Raw genomic sequence first — 19458 nt, forward strand, 5'->3', positions numbered from 1 at the left:
AGTGTTGGAAGAAGAAGTTTATATGGCCCAACCACCTGGTTTTCAGGATCCAATTCAGTCTCATTTAGTGTGCAAACTTCATAAATCCCTCTATGGCTTGAAGCAAACTCCTAGGACCTGGAATGATCGCTTTACAAAGTTTTTGCCTCAGCTGGGATTTGTCAATACATATGCAGATTCTTCCCTGTTTGTCAAATATGTTGAGCATAATATTGTGATTCTGTTGCTTTATGTGGATGATATCATCATCACTGGGAGTGCTACAACTTCAATTCCACAGGTTATCAGTGCTCTTACTACTGAGTTTGATATCAAAGATCTGGGGCAGTTACATTTTTTCTTAGGCATTCAAATCTCCAAGACTCCCAGTGGCTTGTTTCTGTCCCAAACTAAATACATTCATGATTTGTTAGAAAAGACTGAAATGCTTGATGCCAAGGCCTGTGATACACCCTGCCTTCCATATAATCGACTTCTTAAGGATGATGGTGATCCTTATTCTAATCCTGGTACCTATAGGAGCATTGTGGGAGCATTACAATATCTTACTTTCACCAGGCCTGACATTGCCTTTTTAGTGCATCAGGTATGCCAGTTTATGCAGCACCCTATGGTCACTCATTATACTGCTGTCAAACGTATTCTCAGGTATTTAAAAGGTACTATGACTGTGGGAGTTACCTATGCTCGCGGAGATCTTCACCTCAAGGCCTTTAGTGACGAAGATTGGGCAGGAGATCCCAATGACAGACGGTCCACTACAGGGTTGGTTGTATTTTTAGGATCCAATCCCATATCTTGGTCTTCTAAGAAACAGCAAACTGTGTCTCGTTCATCTACTGAGGCAGAATATAGAGCTCTTTCTTCTACTTCTGCAGAATTGGATTGGATTAAGCAACTGCTTGTCTTTCTGCGTATTCCAGTGATCATACCACCTGTTCTTTTCTGTGATAACTTGTCGGCTATTGCTCTGTCTTTTAATCTTGTCCAACACCAGAAGACTAAGCATATTGAAATCGATGTCCATTTTGTCCGCGAAAGGGTGGCCACGAAACAATTGACAGTGCAGTTTGTTTCCTCCCAAGAACAGTTTGCTGATATCTTGACCAAAGGGTTAAGTGGTCCTCTGTTTAGAACTCATTGTCTCAATCTCATGCTCGGTTCATCCCAGCATGAGCTTGCGGGGGGATGTTAGAATACATAGTCAATGGTTCATGATTGTGACACTTGTCACAATCTTGGTGTTTTGGTTCATTAGTAACCAGCTGTGTAACTGCCTATATAAGGCAATATTGTTGGATTACTTAATGTGTAAGAAATACTTTACAGGAATAATATCTTCTCCTCTTCTCTCTCTCTCTCTAATCTCTCTATCTAATCTCTCTCTCTAGTTCTTGCATATTATAGAAAGAATATATACAGATATATATACTGCAATTCATGAAGGTTAACAGTAATGCCTATGGGCGGAAGATACTTATATTAGCTTCGGTTGGGCGTTTGGTTAGTGGCTTCGGCCAAGCATTTGGTTGATGGCTTCAGCCAGAAGATACTTATATATGGCTTCGGCCGGAAGATATTTATATTGGCTTTGGCCAGGAGATATAGTGCCTTTGGGCGAATGAAGTTATATGTATGTATGTATATATATATATATATATGTCTTGTGCTACTACTACTAAGCATCATATGTACAATATATGTTTTATGAAATGTTTTATTGCATGCTAGGATTTTCGGAAAAACCTATTACTTATTATGCTATACGAGTTTTCTAAACCTGGGGGTTAGTATGCTAAAGTTTTAACGCTTTTAGGATTACTTATATCAACTTGATCCACTCATGTTTTGTTTTGTGCCCCTTCAAGACTTAGAATCGAGGCGTACAATCCTGGCATCAAGGAACTCCTGCATCTGCATCTTCTAGTCCTCTTGGAGTAGGACCTATTTCTTTGTTCATTCAATTTTATATTATTCCTTTTTAGTGTCTCGGATTAATTGTATGCTCTGAACACGTTCCACAATTGCATATTCATAAATTTACAAGTTTTATTTATGTCGGTTAATTGTTTCTAGATCCTACTATGGCTTCGTCACCTTCGGGTGTCAGCCAGCAAGTGCCTACCCTAGTGTTTGGAAAATATCAAGGTCGGACGTGTCACCTTGACACCGGGAACAAAACTTACCAAAGTTCCAATACGATAAACCACCACATTCTTCGGTGCGAGGCCGTGATCTTTCTAGAGTTTTGACGGCCTTTTCTCTTCTTTTTTTTCAACAAATATATTAAGTGGCAACGGTCACCACCACCTCGTTTAGGCTGGCATCAACCCTAGCTTCAAAACCCTATCTTATGATCGTCCATCGAATGTCGGACAGAGACGCGGTGTGGTTGTGCCTTTCGAGGGCTTTCAGGAGATTTCGTTGTCTTCCGTCCACTTTTGTAATTCGTAGCAGGTATAAAAGTTGTTTCTTGTGTTGAGAGTCATCTTTATGTTAAATTTAGTGAAATTTGGACATAGTTGGAAATTTCAGTTTTCGTTTGCCAGAAATATTGCGCGCTTCTGCGATTGAAAAATTCTGATGACTTAGGTTTTGGTAGCGAGACGTTATTGACTCGATGATCCCATATCCAAGGTTCGTTTGTTGAAACTCATTATCTCCATTTAGATTAAGGAGAATTAGAAAACAACTTACTACACTTCTATTTCATAAAAAATTTCAACAACTTCAAAAGAAATTTAATTCTATTCCTTTCTATTCTGATTCCTCCTCAATCATCTCTTTACAATTCGAAATTAGTAAATGAGCCAATAGTATTATAGGCTTTTCCAAGGTAGTCCAGAAACTAGGTTATTTCACATGCAAGAAAGGTGATTAGAAAATTGAGAATTCATAGGTTAATAGGTTATTTGTTGTTGTCATATCCTAAAAACTTCCCCATTTCATGTTGAAGCTTTAGCAGCAAGAAGAGGGATTGTTTTGCCTTCGGTGCAAGGGTACCTCCAGGTTCTTCTTGAGGATGATGCTTTACAAGTTGTCAAGGTAATGCAAAAGGAAGAACCGGATAATTCAGTGATAGGTGGGCTCATCGAGAATTCAAGGGTAATAATGCAGAGCTTCAATGCGTCAAAAACTTCCCATGTCAGTCAGCAAGCTAATGGTGCTGCACATCAGTCTATATTTTGGACTTTTAGAGTTGTTCGGGGTAACTTAACTTTAGTTTGGTGTTTTAAATTTGGGTCCGTAATTTAATTAGTGGTTGATGAGGGCTATCAAGCATAACTTGATATAAGTTCAATTTTATGAGTTTTTGTTGGATTTAATCTACTTTGTTGGATAAGGTCCAAACACTTATTATCTTTATTTTTATTATCTTTTTACTAAATTGTGATAAGTATCCCCTTAGTTATATAATTATCTTTTACTGAATTTTAGGATTAAATATTGTTTCTCCTTATTCCTACTCCTAATCTGTATCTCAATTTTTCCTTCTACTTCATCATAGGTTAACTGTTTTAACTAATTTATATTGTAAGTAGTAGTATTATATATATCAGCTTATCAACATATATATGGATTTATGAACGTATGAAAGATGAAATTTCTTTAAACTATTTTCATGGATAATAGATAGATTATATTTTATTTATTTTCGTATAACCTCTAACACAGGTTAAATGTCTTTCATCTATCTATAATATCGGTATCATATATGATGATCTATATATTTTCTTTTAACTATTTTTCACCAAAAGTGATTAGACTTTTATATTAAAATATTCAACTTAAAATTTTGAGTAAAGAACATAAATAAAAAATATTAAAATTGAGAAAAAGAGCAACTGAACTAAATTCAATAATTGCTCATATATTTTGACCTGAATCAAAGAGGCCCATCAATTATTTAGTCATGAGTTTTGGACTTCCAATTTTCCTTCTTTTTTTTCCCTCTAGAAATAAATGGCTAGGAAAGAAAAATCGAGCCCCCATTTGATAAAAAATAATACTTATATCTATTTTAGCAGAAAAGATTTATTTAATTAAATGTAGCTCTTAACCATCATAGGTGGCCTAGTGATCAAGTCCATATTTTATGCTTTGGGTTCGATTCCTAGCACTGGTGAATGACACAATAGTGACCAAGGAAGGTTGAAATGCGTATGTGTCTTTTGCAATTCCCAAAAGAGTAAATTGCCGTAACGAATTCACCAACTAGTTTTTTTTGAAAAATTGAAAAAAGAAAAGGAAAAAAAAAAAAGCAACCATAGGCTGAATGTTATAAAACAATTTTGAATTTAGGTATACTTCAATTTGCGGCGTGGGCCTGTGGTTTAGGTTGCTAACATATACACCCAATTTTATTTCCACAAATCTTAATTCCATTGATTAGAAAACAATAGCTACCTGTTCTGTTTTGGATTGATTTAGAGAAGACAATAGCTACCTCCCACTCCTACCTCTGCTAATGTGCTATGCCCTTTCCTCATTTCTACTTAAGTTGGTATCTAATCCCAATTAATCACACTAATTTCATTGCGGTGGCAAATTAATGGTAGATATTGCAATTACAATGTGTAATGGTATATGGATCATATTTACAATCCACATTATTCATAAGAATTTTCGTTTGAGTGAGTTTCATTTATATAGATGGATCTCAAACAAGGTGTTATTCTCTAGATAAGGCATATTTTAATCTCTAAATAAGACATTCGCAGTATGTTAAAGAGAAATGCCTTAATTATCAAGACAATCCACCACTTACCTTACGATGAAATATCTTACTCTAAACGGTCATTATACTCCCTATATAATTAATTATGTTAATAGATGATATCAGAGTTTAATAAAACTAAGCATAATCAATATCTTCTCGACGCTTCCATTGTTTAAGAAGCAACCGCTCTTGTCCACAAAAAAAATTCATCTCAAATGATTTCCATCTTGTAAAAGATATAATCAAAATTAGTAATATTTTTCTTGGTAGAGGGGAATATGAACGAGTTTAACGAATGTCAAGTTTGTTATGAACACAATGTATTTTGTCAATGACATTGTGGTCAAAGGACAGATCTTTTTGTATAGAGGTGATGAGTACAAGAGACTTTTAAAGGGACCAAAAAGTTGTCATCCATACGTGACCCTTCCCTTCCTTTTTCTTGCATAATTTTGTGCTCCATAAGTATATTGCATTTGCATGACAAGGTGATGCAATCCTAAATAAAAATATAAGCTGCTAGTCCATTATGAGGCTAAACTCACTCCCTCTTTCTTAGTATTGATAATATCATTTGTTCAAAAAAATAAAAAAATAAATATAAGAATAATGCAGGTAAATCAAAATTTTAAATTCAATTTTTTAAGCCAAATAATATATCATTAAAATAAGCCCGCTAATTGTGTTTGAGGATGAAAAGCCTTTTGCCATGTAGCATGTGGACCAATCCAAATTGGTCCCTCCCCTTCCCTGGTGAACAATTTTAGAGATTGGTTTGGGGCCATACCCTTTTACAGATAATAAATACCACCATCTAATCAATAATACATAAATTCTGGCTTTTTTGTTATTTGATCCTTATTTAACAGAGATTTTTCATTGAATAACAAATCAAAATAATTGATGGTGAACAAATTCAAATACCACTTCTATCGATTTCAAATTTCAGAAACCAAAGTGAGGAGTTATTCTAATTTTCAAAAACCATTTTGGATAAAATGTATTTAATTATCATTTCAAAGTTATTAAATTCCCCTTCTTTTTTTTTTGGTCAGTATTAAATTCCCTTTCTACATAAAGGAATTTTGAATCTTGTTTTCCACTTCGAGTTTAATGAAGGTAAGACTCACATATAATGCACATTGTTTTAATCAACTTCGTTAATTAAGTTTTTCGTTTTGATTTTTTTTTCTAAGTTCGTGTTTTAAAAAAAATTATTAAATTTGTTTTGATTTGTGAAAATATCAATGGGATTTTCTTTGTGTATTTAATTGTGTGTACAAAGCATTAAACCTATGCATTTAAACCTCATGCAGCTGCTGCATCAGTCAAAAGCATATCCAAGAGAAGAGATTCTACTACTCAGGCAACTTTAATGCCCAAATTTCTTGGCAATGGTGATACTCCTCCTACTCATTTCTTTTGTGCCACCACTAACATTGTACCTTTTGGTTTCATCTTCTTATGAGTTGTAATGTTAGACTAATCATATTTTATGATCGTAACTACTGCCCACATTGTATGATATTAGTCTTTCTAATCCATGGTATGCAACCGGAAGACTTTATCTGGACAATTACTGGTTGTCAGGAACGCAGAGAAAATAAAATGTGCAGTTGATCATATTTAGTATGAATTGTGCATGCTCGTTAGCCAGAGTAGGCGGCTCTCCTAGGGTTCCATCTAGGATCCTTGGGCAAGAGGATCGAGTTGGCCCTTAGAGCATCTCCACCAGTCATCCAATTGCAAGGACAATTGGATTAAGTTGCCCTTCACCTAAAAAAAAAACTCCTCCGGCAGTCCACAAAACGGGAGGCATGTAAAAATAAAATATAAATTATATAAATTACCAAAAAAGTTATTTAAAAATTAAAATAAAACTTACAATGTTCACACTTTAAAAATCTTACAAAATTCAACACACTCGCAAATTAAACGTTTAAAATTATCCAAAAATCTACGGTGATGATATGTGGGGATAAGATGAAAAAAGATATCAAAATATTGTTTTTGTGAATAGTAACTGCATTTACCATTCCTCCTTCCAAATTGATGAACTTGCACAAAGATAACTATTGTTTAAAATGAAAAGTAAGAGTTTTATTATCCTTACCCTCTAATTACCATCACCCTCTATAAACAGGTAGAGATGCTCTTATTAACAACAGATGCACCATGTCCCTTCAAACTTTTAAACAAAGTACAACAAAAGAAGTAAAAATCCCTTTATTTTAAGAACCTGGATTGTCTGCCCTCCCCATTTCATACCATTTTCATCTTCTTCTATTTCTGTGGTCACGGTTAAGTCATATAAATATTTTATATTGATTTTTTTATAGAAATAATAAGATAAAAAACAATGGAAATATAAAATGTTGACGTAAGTTAATCGTGACCACATAAATAAGAGAAGATAAAAAAGGTATGAAATGAGAAGTGCAGATAATCCAGGATCCTTGTTTTAAAACCAAAAATATGTTACATATAATGTTACTCGCAGTTGTTTCGTGTCAACACCATGAAACCAACGCCTCCACGGTCGACATCGGCCAGTCAATAGTGCACTCTTTCATGCACATTATTATAATTCCCAACTCAGAGGAGCATGGAATCTCCAGCACCAATGTCATCAAATGATCAAATTGCCCCCTAATTTTCATAAAGTTAAGTCGTTTGTCCAACTGTCCAAGGGTGTTATGGTCATGATACACGGACAAGTAAAAGTGGGGAACAAAACAAAAACAAAAACTTCTCTAACCTCCGAAATTGATGATGTTTGACTATAATATGAAATTCCGAAAATGCTATATATATTTTTTTTAACAAATGATATTATCTACACTAAAAAAAACGATATTATCTATATTAAGGGGAGGGAAGAGTAGGTCAAGTCTCACAATGGACTAGCGATAATAATGTGATTCAAATTCGCATTTGGCGAGAATCTAACCTAAGACCTCACAAGTAAAGATGAATACTACTGAACCGTAGTACTAACACTATTTTTTTAATGAAGAAATTTAAGATTATTAAGGAATCTTAAAATGATAGAAATTAAAATGACGGGATTTTATTTTTTAGAATTTGTAAATTTTCTTGTTTGATTAACCTTATAAAACAATGGAATTGAATATGAATTTTTTTTAATTTTAAACTCTCAATCATAGAAATTGGAAAATGACACATATTTACATGGAATTTAAACTTGGGAATTGAAGGTCTCAATTCCAAGTTTTTTTCCACGCAAAAAGTCAAAATTTCTATATTTATAAATCCAAATAAAAAAATTTGTACATGTTAATTTATAAATTCTGACTTTAATCTAAATTTCAAAAAAAAAAAATTTCCTCCAAACATAGTCTTCTTCAAGAAAATGTCATTATACTTTTGAGGAAGGAAATTGGAAGACGTTTTGGGGGATAGCGCCCCCGGGTTCCAATTCCAAATCCCAAAATTGCAAGTTAGTCCACAAAGAAGATGGACGAGTAAATGAAAAGTTTGAAAAAGCATTCCCACTAACTTTTAAATCTTCCTGTTGTTGTTGCCGATGATGATGGAATTCAATTAGGCATTTAATGATGTCCGTAGCCTAACAAGGAGGGCACCATCTTCCAAATTTATAAGATAATTAATCTTACAAATAACAAGGGAAATGATTAATTATGGGACCCATTTCATATCGAATTTCAACGATCCGACTCATTTATTTTGTACGTCCTGATTTATGAGTGCATTTTTGCTTACCATCATTTAGTGTAGTGTATGCCCTCCACCTAATTTATTATCATTAGATGAGTTTAAATTTTGAGATTTATGCTTATCTACTACACGAATCTCGAAATTCAAATTCATCTAACGGTGATAAATAGGGTAATGAGCATACATGACACTAAATGATGGTGAGCAAAAATGCTCCCCTTGATTTATAGATTATCACTTAAGTGAAAATTGGGTCTCTAAACTATTTTTTTTTTTTTTTAGAAAAATCAATCATTAAATTATAAAAATCTTTCAATTACATCTCTAATATTAGATTTGAAACTAATATATTCAATTTTTCATCAATTTAAGTCATACTATTTGCATGTGATACACATTAAAGGGTAGATTGGCAATTTTTCATAAAGAATTAGTGTATGGATTTAACTTTGGAGGATAATATAGATATTAGATTCGCAACCTGTATAAAATATTAAGGGTTTATAGGTGAAAAAATGATGGTATTATATTCTAAAGTGTGTCAAGTGACTTAAGTTGACGAAAAATTGGATAAAATTAGCAATTTTTATGAATTTAGGGACTTATTTTACCGAAAAATTAATTCAATGATCTAATTTTCACTGAGATAATAATTCCATGACTAAATCGGCACTTCACTATATATATGAAACCCTTAAGGGAAGGGATCCTTATTTTTTTTTATAAAAATGGGGATTAGTTGTGGAGTTCACACCACATCAAATTTTAACGATCCAAACCGTCTATATTTTAAGTTGCACCTTATAGATCATCCTTGCAAAGTATTAGCCAAATCGAAAATGTTTAGGACATCTAATTGAGTTCAAAGAAATTAACGAATACTTTGTTATATAAGAAACAATGAAAATTTATCTTGATAATTAAATAAGCAAATGGTTTCGGATTGAATTGAATTTTTGTAAGGATGATCTATGAAACGAGACTTACAAAATAAACTGTTCGGATCATTGAAGTTCGATGTGAAGTGAACCACACACCTAATCCCCATTTTTTTGAAAAAAAACGAGGATACATACATACATACATATATATATATAGACACACACACACACACACACATATATATATATATATTATTTTGTTGCATCATGTGAAATCCTAGACGAGTTTGATCATTGGTCAAAGTCAATGGAGCTTGTTTATAGGCATGCAAGAAAAGAAAAACTTGAAAATGATCATACAATGTTATAGTACTAATATCATTTGTCACTTGGAATGATATTTAAATGATCATACCATGTTGTACTAATATAGAGAGTGTTTTCTTATTAGTTTTGTTGGCGGTTTTGGCGCATAATCTTTTATGTAGTTAGGTTATGAAGTGATTGAATTTCCAATTATCAAGATCAAAGCGCTTTTGACTTTTAGAGTGATGGTTGATTTCCTTAGCTGCTTCTCATGCATGTCATGCTCACATATCAACATATATGATAGCTACTAGATTTAATCCAGAATGCCGTCTATGAAGTTTTTAAATTTTCTTAATGTTTTAAAGAAACTGCTATCGTTTCACCTTAAAAATAAAAAATTAGTAATGCCCATTTGAATTGTAATTCGGGTTATACTTTACTCTTTACCAAACAGTTGGAATTGTCACACCTTTTACACTTTGTAAAATTTCTTTTGTGGCATCTACTACCAATTTTCGTTAAGCTTTTTGTTAAGTGTTAAAACTAATCAAGTGAAAAGGTACCTATTTTTTCATGGGCATAAAAAACACAACGCATAATGAAGACACCATTGCTAAAATTTTCCGTTGAAACTAAAATGATAGCTTTCAGTTTGAACACACGAAAGTTGTACTAAGTAGAGAGCTTTAGTCACGGGATCCTATCACTGCGTGAGAGAGAGAGAGAGAGAGAGAGAGAGAGAGAGAGATCTTCTGGCTAAGTATCGCAGGTCGATCAATTTTTGTCCCGCAATTGTTGGATCCAGGTCCAACATGTTAATTAACAGTATTCTTGTGAAGATTAGTTGCAAATGTTTAATTAACAAAACCCTAATCAATGATGTGAACACAACATATGCCTCTAAGGCCTCAATCACTTGATTACATAATTTACATTACTCCCATTCAAATAAGCAAGAGAGAGAGAGAGAGAGAGAGAGAGAGAGAGAGATTCTTGGTCATTGGTGCAAATTATGCATGGAGCACAACATTCAATAGGGTTTTGAGTTTGGATACAAGGTGCATGATTCTGTAGCATCTCCAAAGAGGAAGAACGGTAAGGCGAAAACGATCAAATTTTTCGACCGTAACGGTGCTTCTTCGACCGTAAATATTCAAGTCTGACGTGGAGTTCATGCCAACATGGAAAGAAGTCATTCTAACAATACACAAACTCAATGTTAAAGCCCGAGTCAAAGTTGTAACATTTAGGTGTATACATCGAATGAGGATCCTCTCCATATCCTCTTTGTGAGGATTTCAGTGATCCTCCAATCGTGTCCGTTTATCGTCCATCGTGCGACCAGTTTTTGTCAGGTACTGTTAATATTCAATTTTAAATAAAAAAATAAACAGACCCTAAATACATAAACTCTAGCTTTGGAAAAGAATGGCAATCAAGGACCATGAGCCTGGATACTCTAAAAAAAAATGCCAATAATGCACCAAAAGAGCAAATATAAGAAACACAAACACACAACGAAACAAGTACAAGATGTGCAGTGACAAATGGTGCTGATTAAGGCATTGTTCATGGCAATTTCATACGTTAAACCCTACACCCGTCAACGAAAACAAGGCTTAAAATGATCCTGAAGTGTCTTCGCAAACATCCAGCAGACCTCAATCCGGAAAAGAGAAAAACAGACAGACAGAATGGAACCCTTTCTTACACAAAAGTTTGCGTGTGAAAAAACTTATAACCATGTGTTAAAAGGATTGTTTTTGTAACTGCTTTTACATCTGTGCCAAATGCAAACCTTTTGAAGCTGAAGCAACAACGTGGTAAGTTAAGATCAACATCGCCTGCTATTTCAAATGCGTATGACAAAAATGATAACTTGAACTTTGTTAAAGAAACAGAACTATGGTACAGGAAGTATTACAGAATATAATGGGATATCACCATGAAAAGGGGCTTGCTCCTAGCAAAAAAATCTCGTTTTCCACATCTTTCACCCACTGACAAACCCGGTTGCAAGTCTTTATTGCCAATGCCTGAAAACCAGTACGAATTTACGTTGAGAAGGCATTTAAAGAAGAAAAAATGCATCTAAAGATAAATCCAAATCAGCTACAACTTGCTTCTCCAAGAAATATTAATTATAGCCAAAACAAAAATAATATAAGCTTAAAATCTTTTGTCAAGGAAAAAGTCCTAAGCCCATTTCTCCCACTGGCTTGACGAGAAGTTGATTTTCCTCAATGCCTTGACATTAAAGAAAATGCACCTTGTGAAGGGCAGATTTCTGTTTGTCACATGCTAATAAGTGGATGTAACCAGCTGAATCTACCTTACCCTAAGTGATTATAATGAAATGTCGAAGTGTAACGACACATGAATGAATCACAGGGTTTTGAGTTTCATGTGCATTGTAGGGCCCGTTTACTATCAGTCTTTCAGTGCTCAAGGTAGCCCTGCCATTCATTTTCTTCAATTTCTTTCACTTTCATTTCACATTACCGCAGTTATTTCTTACTTTGCTACAAGTTCTTATCTTCTAAGGTGTTCTGTTTCACTTCTCTGATTTCTCCTTTTGTCTATGAGCATCTCCGGTCCCACTAACTTGGTTGAGATTGCGTTAGCCTAGTGATAATATAAGCAGGGCATACAAAACGTTGATAACCTATGAGTTGATCACACTAGTGACAAGCTCTAGCATTGCCCATTTATTCTGCTGCTTAACCAGAAACACATCTCAACCCCTATCCCGCGAGATGAACACTATAATGCTCTTTGGATAAGCAATCGTGCCTCATTCAGAAAAACCCTTTCTTGTCAACTCATCCCTAAATCTATATTCAGTCTAGAGAAATGGAAAAACAAAAAATTTGGATGGAAGGGCAAGGATTTGCATATATACCCCTTCACTGGGCCCACAATTTGAAATTCACTGTTTGTAGGAGAAATGAGGCAGCCAAAAAATTCGCAGGGAGGGGGGGGGAATTATATTACTTAACATAAGCTGGGACCCACGACTTTTTACTTTTTTATATTCTTGCCCTCCCTTTTGTCTAATAAAACCAAACGAGGCCGGTGGAAGTAAAAAGCATCAACCCTTTTCCTTTTATTCCCTTTGGCATATGTAAAAGTGGACAAGTATGCATAGTGGAAAGGGGTAGGAAACAATAAAACCTTAAGAATAATCGTACCTTGTCTGCAAGTGGATCAAAAGCTGCATAAAGCTCAAAGTCCTGGGTGGCCCAGCATAGTAAAACTGACAAAACAATATGATCATATAACTTCATCAGGAATGTATCATGCATGTCAACACAAAGTATGATGTGATCAAAGCAAAAGTCAACCGTGGTATCCTATATAAAAATGTAATGTGAAACAGTAACAATGACACACAGTAAAGATCAAGTTCGATTACCATAGAGTTTTTATTAATTACAGTCATAAATGTGAAGGGATCAACAAACAAATGGCTAGTTGAGAAACTATGACTTCAAAATACCTCGAGTACTGGCCATTAAATGCCGGTCGTTTGAAAAGCCAACATTAATATTCAGGTTTGAAATGATACAATCATGGTTAAAAAGCCAAAATTTGGACGATGCAATGAGAGTGCATCCACAATATTAAAAATTTTCGGTGTTTCAACTTTTCCTTTCCACATATGCATGATGCAGTATAAATTCAAAAGTACCGTAGTTCTCATCTCTTCTAAACTGGGTTTTGTGTGGCCCAATTCCTTTGTCATGCATGGAAGCATAAAGCTTCTGATAAGCTCTGTATAATCTGCAGGAAAAAGAATTAATTATCTACCTACAACAAAAAGTGACACACGACTTCATTGTGGGAGACATTCGATTTTATGCTTAAATGTAGTGTTAGATTCAGCTGTCACCTTTTCTGCTGACGAGGACTACTTATTGGCGGTGAGAACTCGGATGATACATACTGATCCAAAAATATACTCCTATATATAAAATGCCAAAGTCCAGCGGGACCGCCTACGCCAATATATGGTTCCCTGAACCTGTCAGGAGAATCTGTTTGAACTGTATGTTGAACCAAATGAGGAGAAAAAGATCCAGCACGTGGCAAAGGATCGAGAGGCAACTCCTCAACACGCATCCCACCATCTAGCATGGATCTCTGAATCTCGCTAAGTACATTTGACTTCAACAGAACCGATTCAATACGAATCCTATAAGATCACAGGAAAAATTATAAAGGGAAGAAAAAACTAGTTAATGATTTGCTATGTAACAGGATAAGAAATTGCCACATGAAGCCCTCCTACAGCACAAATATCCTTAATAATATCTATGATTCTATAACATACCTGCAATCCTTGAGATGATAAAAGGCATCTGAACTAGTAGTAAGCAACATCAAGTATGTATCAACCTGCCACAAGAAAGTATTATCGTGTCATGATATTTTAACTAGAAAAGGCTGACATGAGGCAAGGTATACTATATGTGTACGCAAATTTACTTAAGAAATGTCATGAACCTAAATGTCACTCACATCAAGATAACGGACATAAGCATACAAAAATGCCATGGGATTATATCTAGGCAAGCAAATTGGAGAGAAAGATTCAGATGTCCTGCATAAAGAGAAAAGGAGAATTTTAAGACTATTGCACCTGAAAGTGTCCATAAATAATTATCACCCACAATTGAAACCATGTTAGCAGAAAGAAAGTACCATATGGCATTTTAGTGTACGATTGTCCTTAAAAACTGAAAATCTTGTGATTGGAAACTGAAACAAGTACATGGGATTGGAAATTGAAACTAGCACTTAGTATTTACTGTATCATATCGTACCAGTTTCGATTCCCATTCTCATTTAAATTACTGAAAATATGACACCAGACCTATTCAATTAATCTACTTGCCTAAATGATTCTGATGCCATGACAAAGTTGGAAAGTAGCAGCATGTCATCAGGATGAAGAGAGGCCTTTTGAGCACCAACAAGACAGATAACCTGCAATCAATTTCAAGTTGTTACATTGCAACTGCAAAAGGCTCATAAACTGTGCCACGAAATATAAATTTTTTAAAATGTCCTTAAAGAAAAGGTTTTCCCAATTATAAACAATAAGGTGGATGACAGAACCTTGTGTTTGCACATCAGTATTGCGAACAGAACACCAGAATCAGCAACATCTTGCAATATGGCACCTGCTGCTTGCCTTGTTGCATAAGCAAGGGGAAGACAAGTGTATGCATGAAGAAAAGTGGCAGGATTCCTGAAAATACAGAAAGAAGTAAATAGTATAAGCATCATCTGCTTTAGATTTTTTATTTTATTTTTTGGCCGGGGCAATGAGAATCACATTGGCAGCATATAATAACAAGAAAAATTAGGATATCAATAGTAGTAACCCAAAAAGTAAATGAGAAAGTAGCACAGCATCTAATATATATCACATTTCAAGACAACAATGACTTTGTTTATGTAAACTTCATATTGAAAAGCATAGTTTTATCAGATATGTTCTAAAAATTTTACAAAGAAAATTTAATTTGAAACTTTTATGATCTCCAGACATGTAATTTTGAAAGTGAACAATCAGTTTAAAACAGATCAGGTTTGATATGATAATAATATTGAATCAGGGAAGCAGCCCCTTCATTAAATTGGATGATCTGTTACTGTCTGAACTACAATATTTCATCACCAATATAACATTATCTGTAACATACTACTTGTGTTAAAACACTTAAATAATAAAGACGACCACAAGAGTATACTGGATGGTTTTTCAAAACCAAAAAAGAAAAGAGAAAAAATCCATTTTCCAAATTCGGCATGCCAAGGGGAGCAGAGAAACAAACCAACTGAATGAATGGATGAGGGATGAGAAGACAGTATCTGTTCCTCCTAGCAACGGTGTCATATCAAACTTCGGATTCTTCTCAAAACATCTATTTACTGACTTAGTAAGAATAAGTAGCATCTGCATCCACATAAAAAAAATTTAAATGAAGTGCAGTTACTAACATAAGATATTTTATTCCATTAAAAGGAAAGTACAAGCAGAATATTTTGGTTATTCAACAAATCATTAACAAAATATGACCTAACAGTCAAACATATTATGCATAAAGACTTTTGACGAAGGGAAGAACCCAATGCTACCTGACCATAAATAAGTTCCAATTGCACCCTCAAAGACTCGTAAGGCTCTTCTGTACAGCTGATGCATACTAAGTAAATTGGTCCCTTGACAAGAAAAATCACCTGAGCATACAAATATTTCATGCCAATTTAATTTAACTGATTCCAAAAAGATAAGACTTACAACTGTGAGTTGTATTGTACAAAGTAAAATAATGTCATTCATTCTAGACGTCCATAAAACAATAACAACTAGGCATTTTGAAGGCGATGAACATTATGTTTATATCCTTAAAAGTTAAAATACATAAGTTGATGCTCAGGAATAAAACTTAACTCATTTCAATTCATATAATCAAATTCAAAAAGTACAAGCCTAAGGTCCCTTGCCATATATTTTTTTTGTAGAATAACATGCAAATATCACTATGACCAAACTCTGCCGAAGATAGTGTCAGGATGGACGGCGCAGCTACAACAACTAGTTCAAAATTAAAGTTGTTTTCTGTTCGGGGGGATGGTCAATAGAATTCAAGCGAGATCATGTTAAGTTTATACAACCAGGAATATGAGAAAGTAGTTCTTTTGATCATCCTAGCAATCGTGGATTATTTATAGAAGAGATAACTTGAAGAACAAAAATTCTAAACGCATAAAGGAACAAAACAGACCTGATGCTTTCCAGCCCTAACCAATTTGACATGATCCCCACTGTAAAACAATTAAGGAACCAAATCACTGGAAGTTTTTTACCTTTCATTAAAGTAAATCTGTAAGAGTGGACAAATAATTAATAATTAAGAAATTGGAGAAGAGAATCAACTCAGAAAGGTTAAGGTGTGTACCCATTCTCCACAAAGGAAATTATGGCTTGTAATGTTGCTGAAAATCCTGCTAGCTTGTGTTCGTCTCCATATCTGCCATTAAATAAGAAATTCAATAGAAGACAAATATATCACGACTGCAGAATATAGATAAACTGGTTTCCCTTTATTTTCCATAGAGATTATTGTAAATTTTGCACTTATTTAAAAAGATAGTTGAGGCACCTGAGACAAACCTGGAATATATTGGTTTGCCAGAGTGACTTAGTATGAAAAAGTGTTTCTTCCTCTTTCTCCATGATATGGAAGCATCATCCTGCACTTCAATTATAAATCAAACAGACCATTGCAGTTATCCTTGAAAATCACTTTTCCAGTGAAAGTAAAGCTATGTGCATGTAGCGAACTGTGGATGAATAAAAAAGACACTGAACAGCATATTATTTTCAATCAAGTTCTCTATTGAAGATCAAGGTTTAAGGACTAAATGCCACAGTAATGCGCAATATATGATCATCCTGTACAATACCTATTATGATGTATTATTAGTTATTGCAGAACATGCTATATGCTATTTTATGTCACTGACCATGCTAGGGAACAAAAATTGGAAAGCCATCCTTTTTTTTCCTTTATCAAAACTTTAAGGCTTTTAGCTCTGTAACTCAACTAAGATTTCTCGTAAACAGGAATTTATATGACCATATAGACCCAAAGAGTTACAAAAACTGAGAACAATAAACGTTTATCATTCAAAATCTGAATGCCTTATTCAGGTGCACAAGTACATGCAAATATCTTAAATTTGAACATTAGACAGTCTATTTACACTTATTCTAGTCAACAAGAACACCAGCAGTAGAACAATGTTCGATGCATAGCACCCCTACAAGTAAGCCTATACCCCTTGGATATTTTGTATTATCTTAGAATCTGAATTATTGTCTAATTCGTCTTTTATTGAAGCATTTTTTACTGCAAACACAAAATTAACATCCTAGACATTGGATCGTCTGTTGATATGAAAGAAATGAAAGCTATTTCTCATGTATTGATTGAATTCCCAATAAAATGAAATTATTCAAGTCCAAGAAACACATTATTAATTTGTTATTACACCTTCCCTTCTACCTTTGGAACCGTTTCATCATTAAACAATGGTGTGAATTTTGGCAGTTACATTGATATGGTTAAGGCATTGTGAAAATTCAACAAGATTGTTTGAGTAAGCACCAAATCATTCAGCAGTTAAGGGCAGTCTAAAGGTAAAAAATTTGGCAATTTTGGCTCCAACAATTAAGTATAACTCCATACTGTGAGTTCGTCTAAAAAGGTGCAAAACTGGCTTCATCAAAAGAAGGTATAAATACATGTCAAAAAGAAAAACATTGTCTGTCTCAATTTCAAAATATTCATTGTAACATTAGCGGTAGATTTTGGTCTATTTTATAGTAGTAGCAAGTATTCTCAGACATTAAGGGACATTTCTGTGTACTTTCAGACAACAATAATGCAAAGTGTTCAATCATAATTCTTATTTCCATTATATTTGTCTAAGACTCTAAGGCAACTAAATATTGATCACATTCTAAACTAAAATCTTTTGAAATTTTGAATTTCGTGAACTACACAAAAATACAAATGAACCGACTACTTGAGCTATTTTCAATACCATTTCCGGAAGAAGTTCGTAGGGAAATTACCTAAATCTCTTCACAATTTCTCTCTCAATCACTACTGTTTATTTTGCAATACTAAATTGCAATCAAATTTTCAGACAAATTACACAACCAAGGAGTTGTTAGAACGCAATACCTCATCGACATGCCGTTTACTGGGCACCCACGGGGTTTGCGAATCTGGAAACCTATCGACAATCTCATCTTTCCTCACTTCCGAAATCTCATCAGTTCCAGAGCCACCACTACTGGCACTACTACCTCTTTCACCCGCATACCCACTGCTGCTAGGGCTCGACGGCCCATCAATCTCCAGCTCCGAATTGGTCGTCGCCCACACAACACCACCGCCGACTCCACCACGTGGCGAACCCTCGCTCGCCTCCTCCACCTCAGCTAAACCAGGAGCAACCGAATTGACCTGGACTTCCTCCTCGTCGCTTTCGATCTCCTGGTGATTGTTCTCCGCGGCCGATCCATGTCCGACGCCATTCCCGTGGCTATCGACCTCCGACAATGCGAGGGCTGCCAATTGGTCTTCGGGGGGTTTGGGAGTATGGTCAGGGTTAGGGTTTGGCTCGGAGGCTTCGTCGCCGGAGGTCGAAGCTCCCGATTCGGAGGACATGGAGAACCAGAAAGGTTAGGGTATCACGGTGAGCTTTGGTGAAAGTGAGAAATTAGGGCTCCAATCGAGTGTGCTTGGAGAGAGAGAGAGAGAGAGAGAGAGAGAGAGAGAGGGGTCGAGACTAGAGAGAGAGGGGCTCGTCTACCAGTCGTTGGCTCTGTCTGTGCTCCGCTGCAAATTACTCCATTCGCAACGCGGCTCTGACCAGTAGGTGGGTGGCTCCGAAATCCGAACTGAGCCGTGCTAGTACGATACGGGCCGTTTTGTAAAGTTCGGATTTTATACTTTTGGGTTGGGGCAGGTCAAAGGAGCTTTTGGGCCAAGCCCAAAGCTTCTGAAAATTGTAGGTTGACCGGGCTTGTCATCACAATATGATTACACTCGACAAATCTCAATTTCTGCACAGAATTTATTAGAAAATGAGCTCCATCTTTTGCAAATAACGTATCTCTATCGTATAAACTCTATAATCGAAACTTTTAATTTCTTAATCTTCATTTGAAGATCATCCTTACGAAAAAATTATTCGAATTGGAAATCGTTTAGTCATCAAACTGTATGAAAGAAATTGACGGTTCATCATAAATATGCTTTT

General features: G+C 35.0%; 1 protein-coding gene across 1 annotated transcript; it reads right to left on the minus strand.

Annotated features, from left to right (window-relative positions):
• Positions 1-11327: 11327 nt before the first annotated feature.
• LOC103956789 (vacuolar fusion protein MON1 homolog) lies at positions 11328-19096 on the minus strand. Its single transcript, XM_018649755.2, has 14 exons — positions 18375-19096; positions 16796-16875; positions 16581-16652; positions 16407-16446; positions 15757-15858; positions 15453-15574; positions 14731-14863; positions 14507-14598; positions 14131-14212; positions 13943-14007; positions 13502-13804; positions 13301-13392; positions 12801-12865; positions 11328-11645 (listed from the first exon to the last, which is right to left on the minus strand). Exons 1-14 carry the CDS (start codon positions 18861-18863, stop codon positions 11550-11552), a joined length of 1833 nt encoding a protein of 610 aa, XP_018505271.2. The 5' UTR covers positions 18864-19096; the 3' UTR covers positions 11328-11549.
• Positions 19097-19458: the final 362 nt, after the last annotated feature.

The sequence above is a fragment of a genome, unplaced genomic scaffold, assembly GCF_019419815.1.
Source record: "Pyrus x bretschneideri cultivar Hongxiangsu unplaced genomic scaffold, Pyrus_bretschneideri_v1 Contig5, whole genome shotgun sequence".
NCBI classification, from domain to species: Eukaryota; Viridiplantae; Streptophyta; class Magnoliopsida; order Rosales; family Rosaceae; genus Pyrus; species Pyrus x bretschneideri.

What these genes read in the sequence shown, in the direction of transcription:
- LOC103956789 (XM_018649755.2), bottom strand. Translation starts at nt 18,863, where the DNA reads ATGTCCTCCGAATCGGGAGCTTCGACCTCCGGCGACGAAGCCTCCGAG. An exon ending in TGGAACTTATTTATGGTCAG is followed by an intron (nt 15,575 to 15,756) that starts GTAGCATTGGGT and finishes ATGTGGATGCAG; the next exon opens with ATGCTACTTATTCTTACTAA. An exon ending in AGTCCTCGTCAGCAGAAAAG is followed by an intron (nt 13,393 to 13,501) that starts GTGACAGCTGAA and finishes TTTTTCCTGCAG; the next exon opens with ATTATACAGAGCTTATCAGA.